Source organism: Notothenia rossii (assembly GCF_949606895.1).
Source record: "Notothenia rossii genome assembly, chromosome: 4".
Lineage (NCBI taxonomy): Eukaryota > Metazoa > Chordata > Actinopteri > Perciformes > Nototheniidae > Notothenia > Notothenia rossii.
This window is the reverse complement of record NC_136902.1, coordinates 60,558,604-60,575,457: the sequence shown is the minus strand read 5'-3', so window position 1 is coordinate 60,575,457 and position 16,854 is coordinate 60,558,604. Positions and strand designations below refer to the sequence as shown.

The following is a 16,854-nucleotide window of genomic DNA, read 5'->3' as shown; positions in this document are numbered from 1 at the left end:
GACCATCTGATATTATGCTGATTGCACTGCTTTGTATTCACGTTGGGCTAGCCCCTGTACTTTTTAAAACTTAATGCCTTGTAATGATCATTCTATAAACCTAAAGCATGTTTTTGGGTCTCACCGACATATTCTAATAGCTCACTGTGAATTCACCACTGCATTTGGAAATGTAATGATAGCAATGAGGCTAAAAAAAATTACTTACAGCAATGCTCACTTCTAAAGTATTTCCCCCAGATTTTAGGCCTAACCTTTACTGTCTTCGTTCTGTCTTCTCTGTCCTGCTGCTATTACAGAAAGCTAATCAGCTAAATAGGTATTGCTGTTCCTTTTTTGTTTTAAACGGGCAAAATCATAACTTCTATGGTTGAAATAATTATTTAAATGAATCAAAAACAAAAAGGATAAAGTGACTTTTCAATATCCATCAAACAGTGGAACAGCAAACCATGCACAGGAAATGTGGCTCCATTCTAGTTGACAGCGAGTCTAGTTGAGAGAACAGTGTCTTGATTGAAGTGGCATTTAGCTCAGTAGTTTGTTGACAGGTGTTAGATGACTGCTGCCGCTACCACTGTCCTGACACCTGGCTGACACCTGCCACAGTCAGTAATCACACTATCTGTGTCCTGCAACCCATGACCTTGCCTCTTCTGTTAAGGCTGCAACATTTAGCCTGCAAAGGGCTAATGGGAAATAATGTTGGAAGCCGAACAACCAGTGGCGTTTCTATATGTACAAAAGTGGTGGGGCACAGAAAACTTAGATGTCTATATATAAGCTTCTGCAGTGAGGTTCATGGATGGTGAAGCACTGGCACTGACTCTTCAGGTTTACAAATATAATATTTTGACCTAAATCAAAATATAATATTATTTTCAAAATATTTTTTTGTCTGATGCTTCGATTAATTTTAAACAGACAGTTCACCAAAAGAATACCCAAAAAATGTAATTTTATCATTTAAATATTGAATTTTTCTCTCTTAGTAAGATCCCATCTTCAATAACATTGCGGTCTTACATTGACTTGAAGATGAAGTCCATTTGGCTATCCTTCTGGACAAAAATCTCTATTACTTGTTTGTAAAATTCCTCCTTATCTTCTTGTAGTTTCAAAAGTCTATCATAAATCTAATCGATAGATTTATGATTCGAAAATTATAAAAGTAGGGTAGACATGTGGATATTATCCGGATGAACAAAACATGCATTTATCTAACAGTTACGTTTCCCACAGATCTTATTTTGAGCTATTTTCTAAAATCCTATGGAGAAATCTCATTGCTATTTGTGGAGGGAACCCGGTTATGGCTAGAAAGGATCCGTCTAATGTAAATATGACGTCACGTTCTCGTTCTAACTCTCGTTGTAATCGGAGCGGCTCGGCTGTAATCGGAAAGGGTCGGGGTGGGGGGGACGCGGGAAGATCGCGGGAAGATCGAGAAGAGACGTCGTTCTAACTCTCGTTGTAATCAGAGCAGTGGTAACCACTCAAAGTCCTCAAGAGATAGGAAACGACAGCAGTGTGGGACCTTATTGCGGGAAATTACTGAGCACACATACCACCTACAGGATGAGACGTTCATGTGTACAGTGATATCAAGACTAAATGATCTTTTGGAGGACGTAAAGCAACACACCCCACATGACAGTAGTCTTCCTCTCACCTTCACGCCCCCCAAACATGAAAGGCAGAAGAGGACCATAACACCTCTCAGTACCAGCCATCGTAGACACCCTTTTTCAGGCCGGGTGGGTCATAAAGCTGAGGTCATGAGATCCAACTACAGAGTGGACAGCTTGAACAAGATTTTAAAAGCTAAGTCCCCAGTCTAATGCGGGAGGAGCAGGCAGGGGTACGAAGAGGAGGATAGATGCTTTAGGTAAGAACAAAGTATATTTACTTTTGCCATCTCCTCTATATTCACAAAACACAGCCAATCATCCATTCCAATCCTATGTGACATGGCACAGTTCATTTCACTCCAATAGAAATTGGTATAAAAGAGACCATTAGTCTTCTCATTGTGCTTATTGCTGTGGATAGGTGTTAACTAGTGTTGTATTGTATCATATCAAAAGTTGTTTTCATCCAAGGCACCACCGCCAGGTGAATGTTGGAAGCTTGGAGATGAATGGAGCTGTAAAGAGGTGGTAAGTAAAACAACGTTTTTAATCCATTGCATGTGATTGATGTAGTTATAAAAAGTATATCATAAGCTGTCATTACAGTCTAAATATCTAACAGCAAAAGGAGGAGAGTCTGAGGAGGAGAGGAGATGAGGAGAACAGAGGAGAGGAGACAGCAAAAGGAGGAGAGTATAAGGAGAAGAGAACAGGAGAGGAGAGGATACAGCAAAAGGAGGATAGTCTGAGGAGAAGATGAGGAGAGGAGAACAGAGGAAACAGGGAAAGCAGAGTAAAGAGCAGAGTTGAAAGAGAAGTTGAAAGCAGAGCAAACAGTAGCAGGAGAAGTAGAGCAAATGTAAAAGTAACTTTGAAAAGTATCAGCAAGAAGATCAGAGTTGCATAATGTTATTTTGTTTTATTCGTTACTGTTATATTAATGTTGTATGTTAATTTTTGTACATAGGATAATAAAGATGATCTTAACCTTGAACTCGATTCATGACCTCATTTCATTATTAAAACCTTAATATCAAATTACAGACTGGATTCAAATTAGGATCTCCAAATGTGTTGATGTAATGTTTGTGATAAACTGAAGGATAAAGTGTTCCTTTATGTGTTGAGAAAATTCCCCTCCCTCTTAAGCCAAGTAAGGTGTTTAAAAAGCCTCTTGGATCAGCTGGAAAATGCATCATCACAAAGCTGAAAACAGCTGTTTCACTTTACTTTTGAAAGATACAACAGAGACAAAGCTACACATATATGATGATATTATAGAATATGATGCATTGCTGCAGATTAAACTACCCAACGGGATATAAAAGAGGTAAACACATCTACAGCAGTAACATGCAACATACATTTTATTGCACCAGGAGCTATCTTGGGACTTTTACTGCAACAACGTTGACTTGCCTGTGAATACAAAATAAACAACCCAGTCTCACGGCATTTCGTGTTCACCAACACGATTTTTAATCTATTGATTCGTGTTCACCAACACGATTTTCCCCTTTTTTTCGTATTGCACAGCACGATTTTAAAAGCAATGTATTTCTACTGGTAATGTGTTTCGTGCCTGCAGCACGTCTTTTTCTCCGGTCGGGTCGTGGAAGACCGGAAGCTGTGTGGTTCATAAAAACATGTTCTTACTCAATATCAAGCCACAATTATTGCTTTTATTTTAAATCGTATAATTTTGGACTTTTGTTTCCGTCTGTGAGGGAAATAAATGGGGCTTAGAGCCTCTGAACACTGAAATCTATATTTTTTAAATCTTTTTTTCCTTCTAATTTGTTATTCTTTTCAAAATAACACACTGTTATTTACTCACCAATAACACACAATTATCCTTGCTTTTATTTATTGGTTTAATTCCATAATCTCGGGCTTTGTTGGAGTCCTTCAGTAACTGAATTTCAAAATAAAAATAACCGGAAACAGACGTAGGCATTTCGAGCGCTTACCCAAGATCCTCAGCTATGGTTTAAGCTCGCTGATTGGATGTTTTAGCCGCAATGCATGCTGGGATTTGGTGTTTATATGATATGAAATCCGGAAAATATTTTTAAAAGAATAAAATAATACTTAATTCCGAGTGTTCTTGCTTTTCTCTTTGAAAGTCATCACATAACGGCATTGTAATACACGGTCCGGCTGCATTACATATTACAGATCTGCCGTAGTTCTTTATTTATAGAGCCCTGATGAGAAGACCTTTGGAAAAACTGGAAGAAATGCCGCCGAAACTGAATACTTAATGTGGATCATAAATATATCAACAATTAAACAACATCTTCAATTTCTCTTCACACAATACGTCTCCTTGCAGTATCAACCTTAATTTGGCTGACTTTTATATTTGATCTAATTCGTAGATAGGTTATATTTACACCATAATGGTGCACAGCTGATATAAAAGGACTTTGATTTTCTTTGAATATAAGAATGTAAATACTGAGTCTGAAATAGTATAGCAATATGCTATGAAATGATGTGAAAAAATGAATAAAACTACACATCTTCAGATGTTGTACATACATAAGTGTCCTACACTAATAATACAAAGTTATTATAGCTGTGTGGACCTTGTGTGCACCGCCTAGTGGTTAAAGCACGTCATTGAATTATTGTTTTTATGTGTTATATTTGATTAAAAAAATATTAAGAGTACATACTTTCATAGGGGGAAAGTAAAAGGTCTGTGATAGAAATATAGAATATACAAAATCAAGAAGATACTGTAAGTGATCTCTACAATAAAACAGTTTAGTGCCAGATGTACAAAGATATTAATAGGAGGATGTGCAAAACAGAAAAACGAATGAACCTTTATTTAAACATTAAATAATACTTTAGATTAAGGTCCTCTTTTAAATAAGAAAAAGACTTTGGGGGTATATACAGATAAATATTAAGCCTGACAAAGTACTTAACGTCTAATATATTGCTTTCCTGCAATGTTAACTATGTTGAAGCACTTATTTTAACTGATATTATACATATGAATTATACTCTTATGTATGTAGATAGTATAAGAAATGTGCAGAATAGGACAGTTTAATGGTGGAGGTACAAACCCATGTTGATAGATGTCCTGTAATGTGCTGTTGAGGAACCTGTGACCCAAGATTTTCATTCATTGCATACACCGTAGTTTTGTATATGATATGTCAATAACCTTTGAAAATCTTGAAATCTTGAAAGGGATGTGCAAAATAGCCATTATATATATAGCCATCATAGTCTTTAATTAACTATTAGTAGAGAATAACGAGTAATGAATATACTTTATTACTCGTTTCCATTCATGTCAATTGCAGATAAATGTTTAGTCTTCTCAAGCACCAACTATCAAATATCTCTCCTGATTGTTGGCACTTGGCAATCAGGTTAACCTCTGAATTGTGGAGTAGAATTACAAAGTAACAATGAGCTGTCATGTGGGTATATATTAATGCTGAACATTATGTACACAAGCGATTTTCACCCATTTATTAATTATATGTTTTACATTTGATAACACCAATGTGTTTAATACTGGCAACTTCTAATTGTGGGAAAAACGAAAACGTTCAGTAGAGACGTCCCATGGAACATTTTGCGAAACACAATAGCCAGCATGTGTAGTTCTGGGGGGGGCGTTCGATTCCAGTTTTGGAGAGTCTGGCGTGGTTTTGTTCCATTTCAAACAGCTGTTTGACGCTCGGCGTAACCTTGGCGCACTGCCACTCCAACATCCAATCCCAGCGCTTGAAGATTAATCACGGGGACTGTAGTCCTAAACGATAGCTGGGGATTATGGGTAGTGTATTTTCTTCGGCCATCCTAAACTCCTAGAGGCCTACGTCTGTTTCCGGTTATTTTTATTTTGAAATTCAGTTCCTGACGGACACCAAAAAAGCCAGAGATTATGGAATTAAACCAATAAATAAAAGCAAGGATAATTGTGTGTTATTGGTGAGTAAATAACAGTGTGTTATTTTGAAAAGAATAACAAATTAGAAGGAAAAAAAGATTTAAAAATACAGATTTCAGTATTCTGAGGCTCTGAGCCCCATTTATTTTCCTCACAGACGGAAACAAAAGTCCGAAATTATACGATTTAAAATAAAAGCAATAATTGTGGCTTGATATTGAGTAAGAACATGTTTTTATGAACCACACAGCTTCCGGTCTTCCACGACCCGACCGGAGAAAAAGACGTGCTGCAGGCACGAAACACATTACCAGTAGAAATACATTGCTTTTAAAATCGTGCTGTGCAACACGAAAAAAAGGAGAAAATCGTGTTGGTGAACACGAATCAATAGATTAAAAATCGTTTTGGTGAACACGAAATGCCATGAGACTGGGTTGAAATAAACCATAGTGTTGCTGATCTACAGTGTTGTCATTCTTCTTTCAACAGCAAGACCGCTAACAAGTATTTACAAACTTAATATAGTTTAGTTTCTCGCCATCCCAAACGTAAACATTCAGCCACGTGACTGTGCTTCCGAGCCGCTCCGATTACAACCGAGCAGCTCCGATTACAACGAGAGTTAGAACGAGAACGTGACGTCATATTTACATTAGACGGATCCTTTCTAGCCATAATCAGGGAACCCTTGCGCAGCTTACTTCCCGGTTTTAGGACGCGTCTCTCTCCTCCTCTTCACACACCACACTTTTCGCGGCACACGTACTTACAGCCAATCAGCTCTGAATTATGTGATATGACGTATGGTGAGGATGGCAGCACTCTGCCCCTATGGTCATTATTTTTTTGCCACACACATTAAATAGGACAATACTCTGAGCATGCGCAGTGTAGTTTTTACAGTCACGGTTCACTTAGACAGTGAGAGGGAGGGCATGATCGGGTTTTGTCCCACATGGCTCTAAACAGCTCAATAGGCACACACTGTAGACACTAATTACAAGAACACAGACTAAAACAGCAATGTACAGATGAATCAGATGATTAAACATGATCTTAAAATATATTTTATTTTATTGCATCTTTTTGCATTTTTTTGTAATCATTATTTTTTTGCATTTTTAATACTTTCTGCTGACACTAATGACCAGTCGCCACTGCAAACAACAGACTGTTGAGGCTCTGCTGTGACTGTGGTGGGGCTTTTGAACAACTTACAGAATTAGAATTTGACACCTGGACACAATTTCCACTAGGCTTGGGCGGTATGATGGTATTACGGTATACCAGGGTATTTCGAAATCCCGTCGGTATGATTTTCAATACCGTGACGTCACAGACTGTGCGCCAAATCACAGATGCGTTTCATTCTATTACACTGACACGGAGTTTTGACAGGGACGACATTGGTTGTAATGCACAGCACGCGCCAGTAGAGGGCAGGGGAGGGGAGGGCAGTCCGTCTTTCCCGCTCTCGGAGCTCAGCACAGAGCTGAGCTGAGCAAGATGGCGGCAGCATTTGCCGGCCCCGAACTCGGACAACTAGTAAAAAAGAAAAATGCCTCTGCGCCTGTTTGGGGCTATTTTGGGTTTACTCGTCGCCAGTGACTTCATCCAGCACAACGAGAGACAGAGGCACTTCTTTGGGAATGTTTAAAACGGGGTGAGTGAGTGTTGACATTTTTTAATCCTATGCAACTGGTTGATGGTTTTGTAGTCGAGGTCGGACGGTTTTAAAAACGAAAGCATTTACGTGCTAAACATTCACGCGAGTAATCCAATGAATCAAATGGAAATAAGGTTTTTAACACATGCACGGAATAATATTGCCAAACTAGTTCGTGAATATAGCAAACTTTATTCAATAAGTCAAGTATTTACTCCCGGAAAATGTTTATGTATGATGATATATTGTTAACTTAGCTCACAATTGAAACAACGTCGGACATCTACAAACGCGTCCTGTATCCGATCTCAAAATGTGCCATTTGCACAATGTGTCATGTATGCAGCCCTTGTTTTGCACTTGTGCGCACGTCGCGGCACTTTGCGAGCGTCTACCGGCTCGGGCTGCATTTTACACCGAACATATAATATACCGCTCGAAACATCTATTTGCCGCCGAACGCCACCTCGCTCAAGTTGACCCAAGTCATACCGTCATATACCGTATACCACGGTATGATGTCAGCAAGGTATGACGGTATGAAAAAAATGATACAGCCCAAGCCTAATTTCCACATTAAATCACTTACCATTGCAGGTGCAGCGTGAGGTCCGATGGAAGCGTGGTGAAACGAAGCTGACCCGCGGTGTGCTGTATGTAGCCAGGTTGTGTGAGTCCAGGATGATGGTCTGTTCGCACTGCGCGCCGCGACACTCCAGGCCCGAGCAGTTCTTATCCAGGATAGCCGACACTCTGAGGACCTCCTCCAGCTGCCGACGTGAGGCACTGAGTTTCTGGGTGAGGTAAGCTGCCTTGTAGTACCCCCCTGCTGCTGTTTCCACAGCAACAAGCATGTCCAGTTGTTGGGTCCCCCCGACAGGCTGCAGGCTGAGCAGGTGCAGCTTGTCCTGTTGCTGCGAGGCGGCGGCCTGCTGCAGAACCTTCAGCACGCTCTTCAGGTGCAGCGCCACAAAGTCCTGTGGTGAAACACTCTCAAAGCGCACGGTCACCGCCTCACGCAGCATCTCTGGTGTCGCCTGCTCCACGTGCACGCTCACGGGCACAGGCACAGCGAAGCGGCCGTCACTAACGCTGGCATTGAGGGAGTACCTGCCTGCATCCAAGCCCCCCAGGGCGATGATCTTGCCGTCACGAGGACTGATCTTGAAGAGACTGCGCTGGGCTGGCGGGGCGTGGCCAAAGGTCAGCGCATCGTAAGGGTCAGCGTCGGTCGCGTGCAGCTGGCCAATCACACCGCCAGGAAACTCGTCCTCCATAGTGACGATATGAACTTCCAGGGGCAACGCAACTGGCCGGTGAAGACTCTCCTCAATCACTCTGACCGTAAGCATGGAGGAGGAGGAGAGGCGGGGCTTCCCCGAGTCCGTCACCTGAGAGGAGGGACAACCAGGGACAGAAAAGAAAATTAGATAAGGAAATGAATCAAAAACAGTACAATGTCTTGGTAACATGTCTACTGTATTTGTTGACATCTTTTCTCTACATTCTGCACATTGATATACTGCATGTAACCACTTATTCTTTACAAGCAGCCAATACTATCGATCATAAATCTATCGATTAGATTTATGATTCAAAAATTATAAAGGTAGGGTAGACATGTGTAGATTATCCGACTGAACAAAACGTGATTCGTCTCTTAAATGTGTGTCAACCACAGACCTTATTTCGAGCTATTTTCCAAAATCCTATGGAGAAATTGCATTGCTTTTTTGTCGAAGTAACCCATGCGAAGCTTACTTCCGGGTTTTAGGACGCATCACTGTGGCACCCTATTGGGCGAGAGGCCACTGCTGGACAGGTCACTAAACAATCAGTTTATACATAGAGACAATCTGTCACACTCACATTCACACCTACAAGAGACAGCAATAAACGTAATCTGCATGTCTTTGGACTCCGGAGAACTTAAATAAAGATCCAACGCAGGATTCGAAAGCTCTTGCTGTGAGACAGTGCCTCTCATCACATTCACAAAGTTAGGAAGTGCATTAGCGCAGATCACAGCACTCATTTGCAGAGGCGGGTTGACAAGTTAAATGTACTCTGTTAAGTGTGCAGTCAATTTAATAGTAATTTAATTTAATGCAGCATAGATTTTGATATTGCTTGAGTAGATTATTTAAGTTATTACTACTATTATAAAGAAGGTCTGAAGAAGCTCCTCAACCAGCCATGACTGAAGTCTTCCTCTAAACTGATGGACCAGTGTGTCTATTATTTCAATGCTTATACTGTAGGTGAAACACAGGTGTTTGGTTAGTGACTACACTGTATTTGAGAGGCTAAAAAGCTATCCTCTTATTCTAAATCCACCATTAAACAGCAGTTTGTCTCCACCTGAATCAGAATAGAGTATTCCGTTGCCAGGTCCCTCCTGAACACTTGATTGGCCAACAGCGTTCCATCTTTCTCCAGCACGAACTCCCCGCCTTCGTTTCCTGACAGGATGCGGAAGTCGAAAGGTGGGCCATTGTGGGAGGAGTCCTGATCGATGACGGACAGCTGCAATATGCTGGTGCTGATTGGCTTGTTTTCCTGGTGGAGGGAACACAGTATTAGAAAACCAACCTGTTTGGGTATATATTATGCATGGTCCCATTATGATGATTGTATGATGATGTTTTTTTATAGAGAACTGAATAGTCATTTCATTTTCAGTTCTTTGAAAAAGCCATAGATTTGAGCTCCTGGACATATAACTGGGACATTGGGATTGGGAATTTAGCCAGCCTATCCCTGTAGAGATGTTTAATCAGTCCCCTCAGGAAATCCTAAAGGCATGGCCTGCACTTTACCCAATGATTGTCCAGGAAAACCAACCCTTTTTTTAATAAAAAAGTGTAACTTAAAGAGACCCTTTCCCCCCCCCTTTAGTGTGTTATAATGCATGTAAATGGTCTGGAACTGCAAAAATCACAAAGTCCCCTCTCCCCCGCGAGAAATTCCTCAATTGGACTCTTTTGTTTACTTCTGTAACATCATGACATCACTATGTTAGACTTGCGCTTCTATTGGCTAGCACTCTAGCACATTGTACGCTAAGGGGCGGGACATTTCCAACACATCTCTACAAGGTTGATCAATCCTAACAGACCCGGCCAGCTAACCAATCAGAGCAGACTGGGCTCTGGTTTCAGACAGAGGGCGAAAAGAGGTGCTGCAGCACAGGCAGTATGAGAAATAAATAAGGAGGTTTTTGAACATTAAAGCATGGAGACATGTCCCAGTAGAGCAGCGGTGGGGAACCTACGGCCCGCGAGACAATTTGGTACGGCCCTCGAGGTAATTTATAAACACACGCAAAAAAGAAAAAAATTAAAGAAATCTAGACCGCAAAAAAATTAAACAAGCGAGTGCCTGTTTTTTCCTGGCCAAGGTCAGAGTCCTTGAACACAACACGAGCCTAACGTGTCATCATGTGGTATATGTCTCGTCTGACATCTGACAGGGGTACAGTTCTGACGGAGAGCACCATAACGCCGCTCCGGCACTTCCAAAAATTGCTGTACACATGCCGCAGTTTCTGCGTGGCTGTGTCTTTAGTTGAAAGCCCAGTGGCGATCTGTTCATCTGTCATACTGATCATACAGTCAATAACTTTGTTGTTATTAGCATCTGGTTAGCTAGCTATGCTAACGAATATAAGAAGCTTTTTCTCCAAGTGAGGTAAAGGCACATCTTTATATGATCATTATAGTTGTTATAGAAAAATAAGAGAATAAGGTAAACAGGTATAAAATACTTTATGACAGTAAAAAAAGTAGTTATTAATAAACAACAATACAGTTTGAAAGGAGTGATTTGTAAAATATCCATAAAGAAAAAGAAACCTGCTTACAGTTCTGTTTCATATGGATGTTGAGATGTATCCATAGAGCTCCTAATTTTGCTCTCAAAGTGCACCAGATTGATGCTTTTAACTTCAACATTTAAAAAATAATCTTCCCGGGGGAGCATGCCCCCCAGACCCCCCTAGAGGAGGTTAGGTCCCCCCCCCCACACTTAAATCATGTTCACATGGATAGGATACTAAATACATTTGCATCTTGTGTCCACATCTTTCTGTTTTGGTGGTAATGCCACAACCGTGCATGTGAATGCATGCGCGAGTCATGGTAAGATATCTGGATTCAGAGGTTGCTTTTTCTTTGCACAGCATGAAAGAAAGGCCAAATGAATGGGCTGTGATTTTAGTATTTTTAAGCAGAGGTCAATCATTTCTACGCCCCTCGGAGGATGTTGGACAAATTTAAATGGCCCTTGAGAGGAAAAAGGTTCCCCACCCCTGCAGTAGAGGAACAAAATACTAATATGAACCTAAAAATGAGCATAATAGGGCCCCTTATAGGGTCATTATCACGTCAGGGGGGCGGTGCACCTGTATGACAGTAGTGAGGTTGGCCGGGGAGAAGGTGGGCGGGTTGTCATTGATGTCAGAGATGTCTATGTTGACCATCACGGTGGAGGACATGGGGGGGATTCCACTATCCAGAGCTCTGATGGCCAGCGAGTAGCTGGGAACCTAGAAGGAAAAACAAAATGGCAGATATAAATATATCTAAAAATCATAATATTATGAACATAGCACATGACTGAAGAAATGTTCTGATTCTGGGCTGGATAAAAATATACCAACCATCACAGCTTCTGCTCATTTTTGAGGAAATTCCCACCAAGGCTAAGTGGATGTTTTAGTCCTTGCATAACACATTGAAAAAGTGCTGAACATCCATAGGAAGATGATTCTACTATTATTACAGCCTGGTGAAAATGTACATTTTGTCCTCAGGGTGGCACTAGCTGATAGGCAAAGGTTTGTTCAAATATAAAGGTATAAATGTGCTCATGAAATCTTCTTATAGTCTTCATTTTAGACTTTTGAAGTGGATAAAATGCCCTAATGATGTTCTTTGACTATGGATTTTAAATGTAGTCCCTAACCCTAACCCCTTGAAACATTGGTCCAAACTGAATTTTGTTGGTTCAAGTTGCCACTCTGTTCCTATAATAGGCCAAATCCAGCACCACTTTTGGCCTTTTTTCACTTTTTTGTCAATTAATTTATCAGTTCTTATAAAATCGTATTAGCCGTTAGCTCTGACATTTGGTCAGCTAGTTTTTCTAACTTGATTGATTATATTGTGAAAGTCTCGAGGAAAACCAAAAAGGTGCAATTTAGCCCAAAGTAGTGATTATATTTCCTCAGGGATAATAGGGTACTGAGAACACAGATTTAAATAAGGCAATATTAACAGATGCTAATCAAAAATGACTTTTCATTGCCAGTCTACAATCACTTGACTGAGTGGCAGAGTGGAAGCTTCCTGATTGGTTCGCTGCCTTTGATCCTTCCAAAGCACTCTGACATGACTCACTGGATCAAAGCTTTCATATTATAGAAGCGCTTTTCGATGTGGTTGTCTGAAGGAAGGCTGAGAAGTTCCCACACCTAGTTACCCTGGCATGCTGCTCAGTGTTCCCCAAACTCGCAGCAGGATATCTTTTCCATTTTTCCATATTGCTTTATAGTAAAGAGCTAATGAAGCACACTAAGAAGAAATGCAAAGGCAGCAGCAACACAATATCCTGCTGCCTGAGACATGTGAGAAAACAACTATGACCTGCTTTACAGAGAGACAAGGGAGGGGGAGTAGAAAAAACAGTATGGAAATGAGACCACATGTAAACACCCATATAAGTTGTAATGCACACACACATGGACGGACACATCAGCATTGCACATAGAGGAAGCTGCTGCTCTCTGTGTGATAAACCCAAACACCCTTTCATCAGCCAAAAGCTTTGATCCCCCACACTTCCCTGCACCCTTTTACTGAGCGTGCTCATGGGCTGCACTCTTGAATACTTTATGATAGCAATGTGAACATTTCTGAAGTTTTGTGGAGGAGAAGGAGACGAGGAAAGATGAAGGAGAAAGAAAAATAGTGGGAAACAGCTCAGAGGAGGGTGTGGGGGAAGGCAAGCAGGGGGGTTCGTGCCTTCCATCTTTGTTCCTGCTGCAAATTAAAGAGCTGATATTCAGAGCTGCTTGCTGCATGCGCTTCCTGTTGAAGAGTGATTAGTTGCCATCTGGTCAGGGATCCGTCTCGCAGCAGAACATCTCCCAGTGAGCCCATCAGCTGCCAGCAGGCTCCCTCTTCACATTAAAGATGGCCGCCGTATAGCTGACTGAGGTAGAGCTGGTGGCCATGTGGAAAACCACCAGACTGAGGGACAGTTCTATTCCACATGCTAAGACTGCTAAACTCCTGAGATCTTGATATGTTTATAGCATTCATCTGTTTACAGCTCACACTTTATTTTTACAATAAGCAGTTTTTTATTCCACTGCACAGGTATACATTATGTTTTAGCTTATCTTATGCTATTTTACATATAGTTAATGTAACTTGTACTTGCAAACTCTCTTGCACTTATTAAACTTATTTTATCTGTATTGCTGTTTCTTCATGCACTTTTTTTACTGTTATATGTCTTATAAATATCTATGTTGCATTGAAGAGCCTGGGACATTGCCACAACTACACTGTAGCTATCCTGCATATGAGAATATGCAGAGTATTACTAAAGTGTGGTATTACTTTTACTTAAGTAAAGGCTGGTGGTTCATTAACTGGGACTCAGTCTGGTGTTCAGATCCCACACGGGACCATCCCCTCCATCTCACCATTTCAACTCTGTTTCCCCAATAAATAAAATATGGCTGCCCATAGGAGATCATAATCCAGCAGCTCTCATAATATCAGGACTGTAGCAATTAACCAGAAACATGAGGGGTGAGATAATAATCTGTTTGAATAGTTTCTCGATTTTGATTGGATTTTGAGTTTGCTAGGAGTTGAAATAGCCAATGAAAAGTGTGATCATTAATCCTGGAGTGATGCAATCATGTCCATATACCTTCAATTCTGGTGGTTTCAGTTCCACGTTGATAAATATACATTTGATTATAAGGCTAGCAAATGGCTCATCCTATTACTATTAAAATAAGTGACTTGTCAGCTTTCCGGCTGCAGATTACATCGAATAAAAACTTGCAAAAAGGCAGTGTTTCCCCTATATACAAATAGTGGCGGCGCAGATTTTTGTAAAATCTTGAGACATTGCCACTGTATGTACTGGCAGGGCGGATTTTTGGCATAGGTGGTCGCCTAGGGGGCGCCAGATCTGGGGGGCGCAGTGCTGGTAGCTCTGGGAGGGAAAAACCTTTTTGACCGTTGGCGCTCATCCTAATTTTTGGCCTTGATGTAACAACATTCATAATTAAGTAAATGTAACACCCGTTTCACCCCGGTTACACTTTTCATTTGCCCTGCGCGATGGGAGCTGTGAGTGATGAAAGTGGGGGATGTTGGCTTATCAGGCGCACGCAGCTCACAGCCAAAGTGCGAGCGTGGGAGCCAGCGAGCGAGGGAGACAGAGAGAGGGCGCACCGGTACCGGCGCTGTTGTTATTAGCACCTGGTGCTAGCTGCGCTAACGGATATAAGAAGTAGATATTTCTACAACCAGGGTGGAGGAGAACTCTCTTGTCAGACTGAGAGGCTCAGTGAGGTAAAGGACCCTCTGAGTGTTTAGATAGTTAATTTTAGTCTAAGTTATCTCAGTGGGTCTCAAACGTTTTGAACACAAATTATGTAAACACATATTTCCAAGACACTCCTTTATAATTAGTAGGATAAATAAAAACAGGTTTGAAATCATTCCAATGTATACTATAGGACAGTCAACCAAAAATATCGTTTAAAGTTGGAGAGATACAAAAATATGCATAAATAAATAAATGTTAACTAGGTAAAATAAGATATAAATGAACAAAAAAAATTAAATAACTTACATTTATTTGTTATTGGCTATGGTAGGTTATTGGTTATGTTCACATACTTATTTGATTATTAAAATGTGAACCGATCTTTTTCATATGGATGTTTTAGAGTTGTACCCCCTAGATCAGGTCTCTAGTAATTGTGTGCTCAAAGTGCACCAGATTGAGCATTTTACTTTAAAATGTTCAAAAAAAATCTTCCCGGCGGGGCATACCCCCGGACCCCCCTAGAGGATGTGACGTCCACCCCCCAATTCAAACATATTCATACAATACTGAATACATTTGAAGCCATTTTGACGTATATTACCTATGTCAATACGTTTCTGTTTTTGTAGTATATTGTCATCGGGCTGCTGGGCCTTTTTAAAGGTTGTTTTGTGTTTTTCTGTATTTTTCTTTTTGTGTTTGAATGTTTTGTATGTCTGTTTTACATTAATGGTTGAATCTAGCAATCTTTACAATCATGAATCGCATGTATGCGTAACAAGTGACAGGAACATTATTTGCAATTATTTCCAGACTGGATGAATTAAAGGGAATACAAATCATTCATTTGAATATCAGGAGTCTATTGCCCAAAATTGATTTACTTAGGATATGGGTTGTTCGACATAAACCTAAAATCATCACACTCTCTGAAACTTGGCTTAGTAGTAACATTTCCGATAGTGAACTACAAATCCCAAATTATTTGCTTTACAGATCTGATAGATGCAGCAGGGGTGGAGGAGTGGCTATTTATGTCTCCTCTGACCTTGTGACTGAGTTAATTGCTACTTCTATAGAGCCTCTACATTTTGAATGCATTTTTCTTAAAATTATTTTTCATGAAAATAAATGCTTAACTATTGGTAGCATCTATAGGCCACCTTCTTCACCTGCAGAGTCTTTTAACCATATAATTGACACTAACAACTCAATTTCCTGCGGAAATGAAATAATCTTGCTTGGTGATTTCCACAAAAATTGGTTGGATAAATCATCTGACAGAGAGAAAAAACTTTTCAGTAGTCTAAATGTTAAACAGCTAATTAATGAGCCAACTCGTATCACTCTTAGAACCCAATCTCTGCTTGACTGGATACTGGTGTCACATCCTGACAGAATCTTAAAAGCTGGTGTCATGTCGGATTGCTTCAGTGATCATTCAATTGTTTATTGCGTATGGAAAATCAAATTAATTAAACTATCTCCAAAACTAGTCAAAATCAGACAGTATTAAAAATTGAATGTTGATTTATTTATTAATGATGTTGTTGCCCTTAATTGGGATAGATTTCAACGAATAGCTTTTGTACAAGATGCTTGGGATTTTCTGCATAAAGAGCTCACTGATGTCATGAACAAACATGCACCTGTGAGAACGGTTAAGGTCAAAGGTCAACATCTCCCTTGGATCAATTCTGAACTCATCAGTCTCTTTAGGGAAAGGGATAAAGCATGGTCGATATATCGTCATTCAAGAACTATAGCCGATTGGGAAGTATACAGGCATCTTCGAAATCTGAGTAAAACCAAAACCCGAAATTTTAAATCGAACTACTATAAAGAATCTCTCACATCGGACTTTAAGAATCCCAAGCAATTTTGGACTAAAATTAAATCTATTTTAAATAAATCAGGTAAACATTCTATTAATAAAATAAGAACTGCTGATACAATAATTCAGGACCCATTATCCATTGCCCAAATATTTAATCAGCATTTCGCGAATGTATGTTCCACACTACTATCTGACTGCTATTTGACGACTGGTATTG

General features: G+C 40.3%; 1 protein-coding gene across 14 annotated transcripts in view; it reads right to left on the bottom strand.

Annotated features, from left to right (window-relative positions):
- LOC307036608 (protocadherin Fat 3-like) overlaps positions 1-16,854 on the bottom strand; it is a 144,551-nt gene that overhangs the window by 21,531 nt on the left and 106,166 nt on the right. For all 14 annotated transcript variants that reach the window (XR_013807405.1, XR_013807406.1, XM_079677064.1 and 11 more), the window contains 3 exons: positions 11,625-11,768; positions 9,584-9,781; positions 7,812-8,613 (listed from right to left, as the gene is read on the bottom strand). Coding sequence is in view for 12 of the 14 variants with exons in the window: in XM_079677064.1 (XP_079533190.1) it covers positions 7,812-8,613; positions 9,584-9,781; positions 11,625-11,768 (1,144 nt within the window). In the remaining 2 variants the exon portion in view is untranslated. The remainder of the gene's footprint in view (positions 1-7,811; positions 8,614-9,583; positions 9,782-11,624; positions 11,769-16,854) is intronic.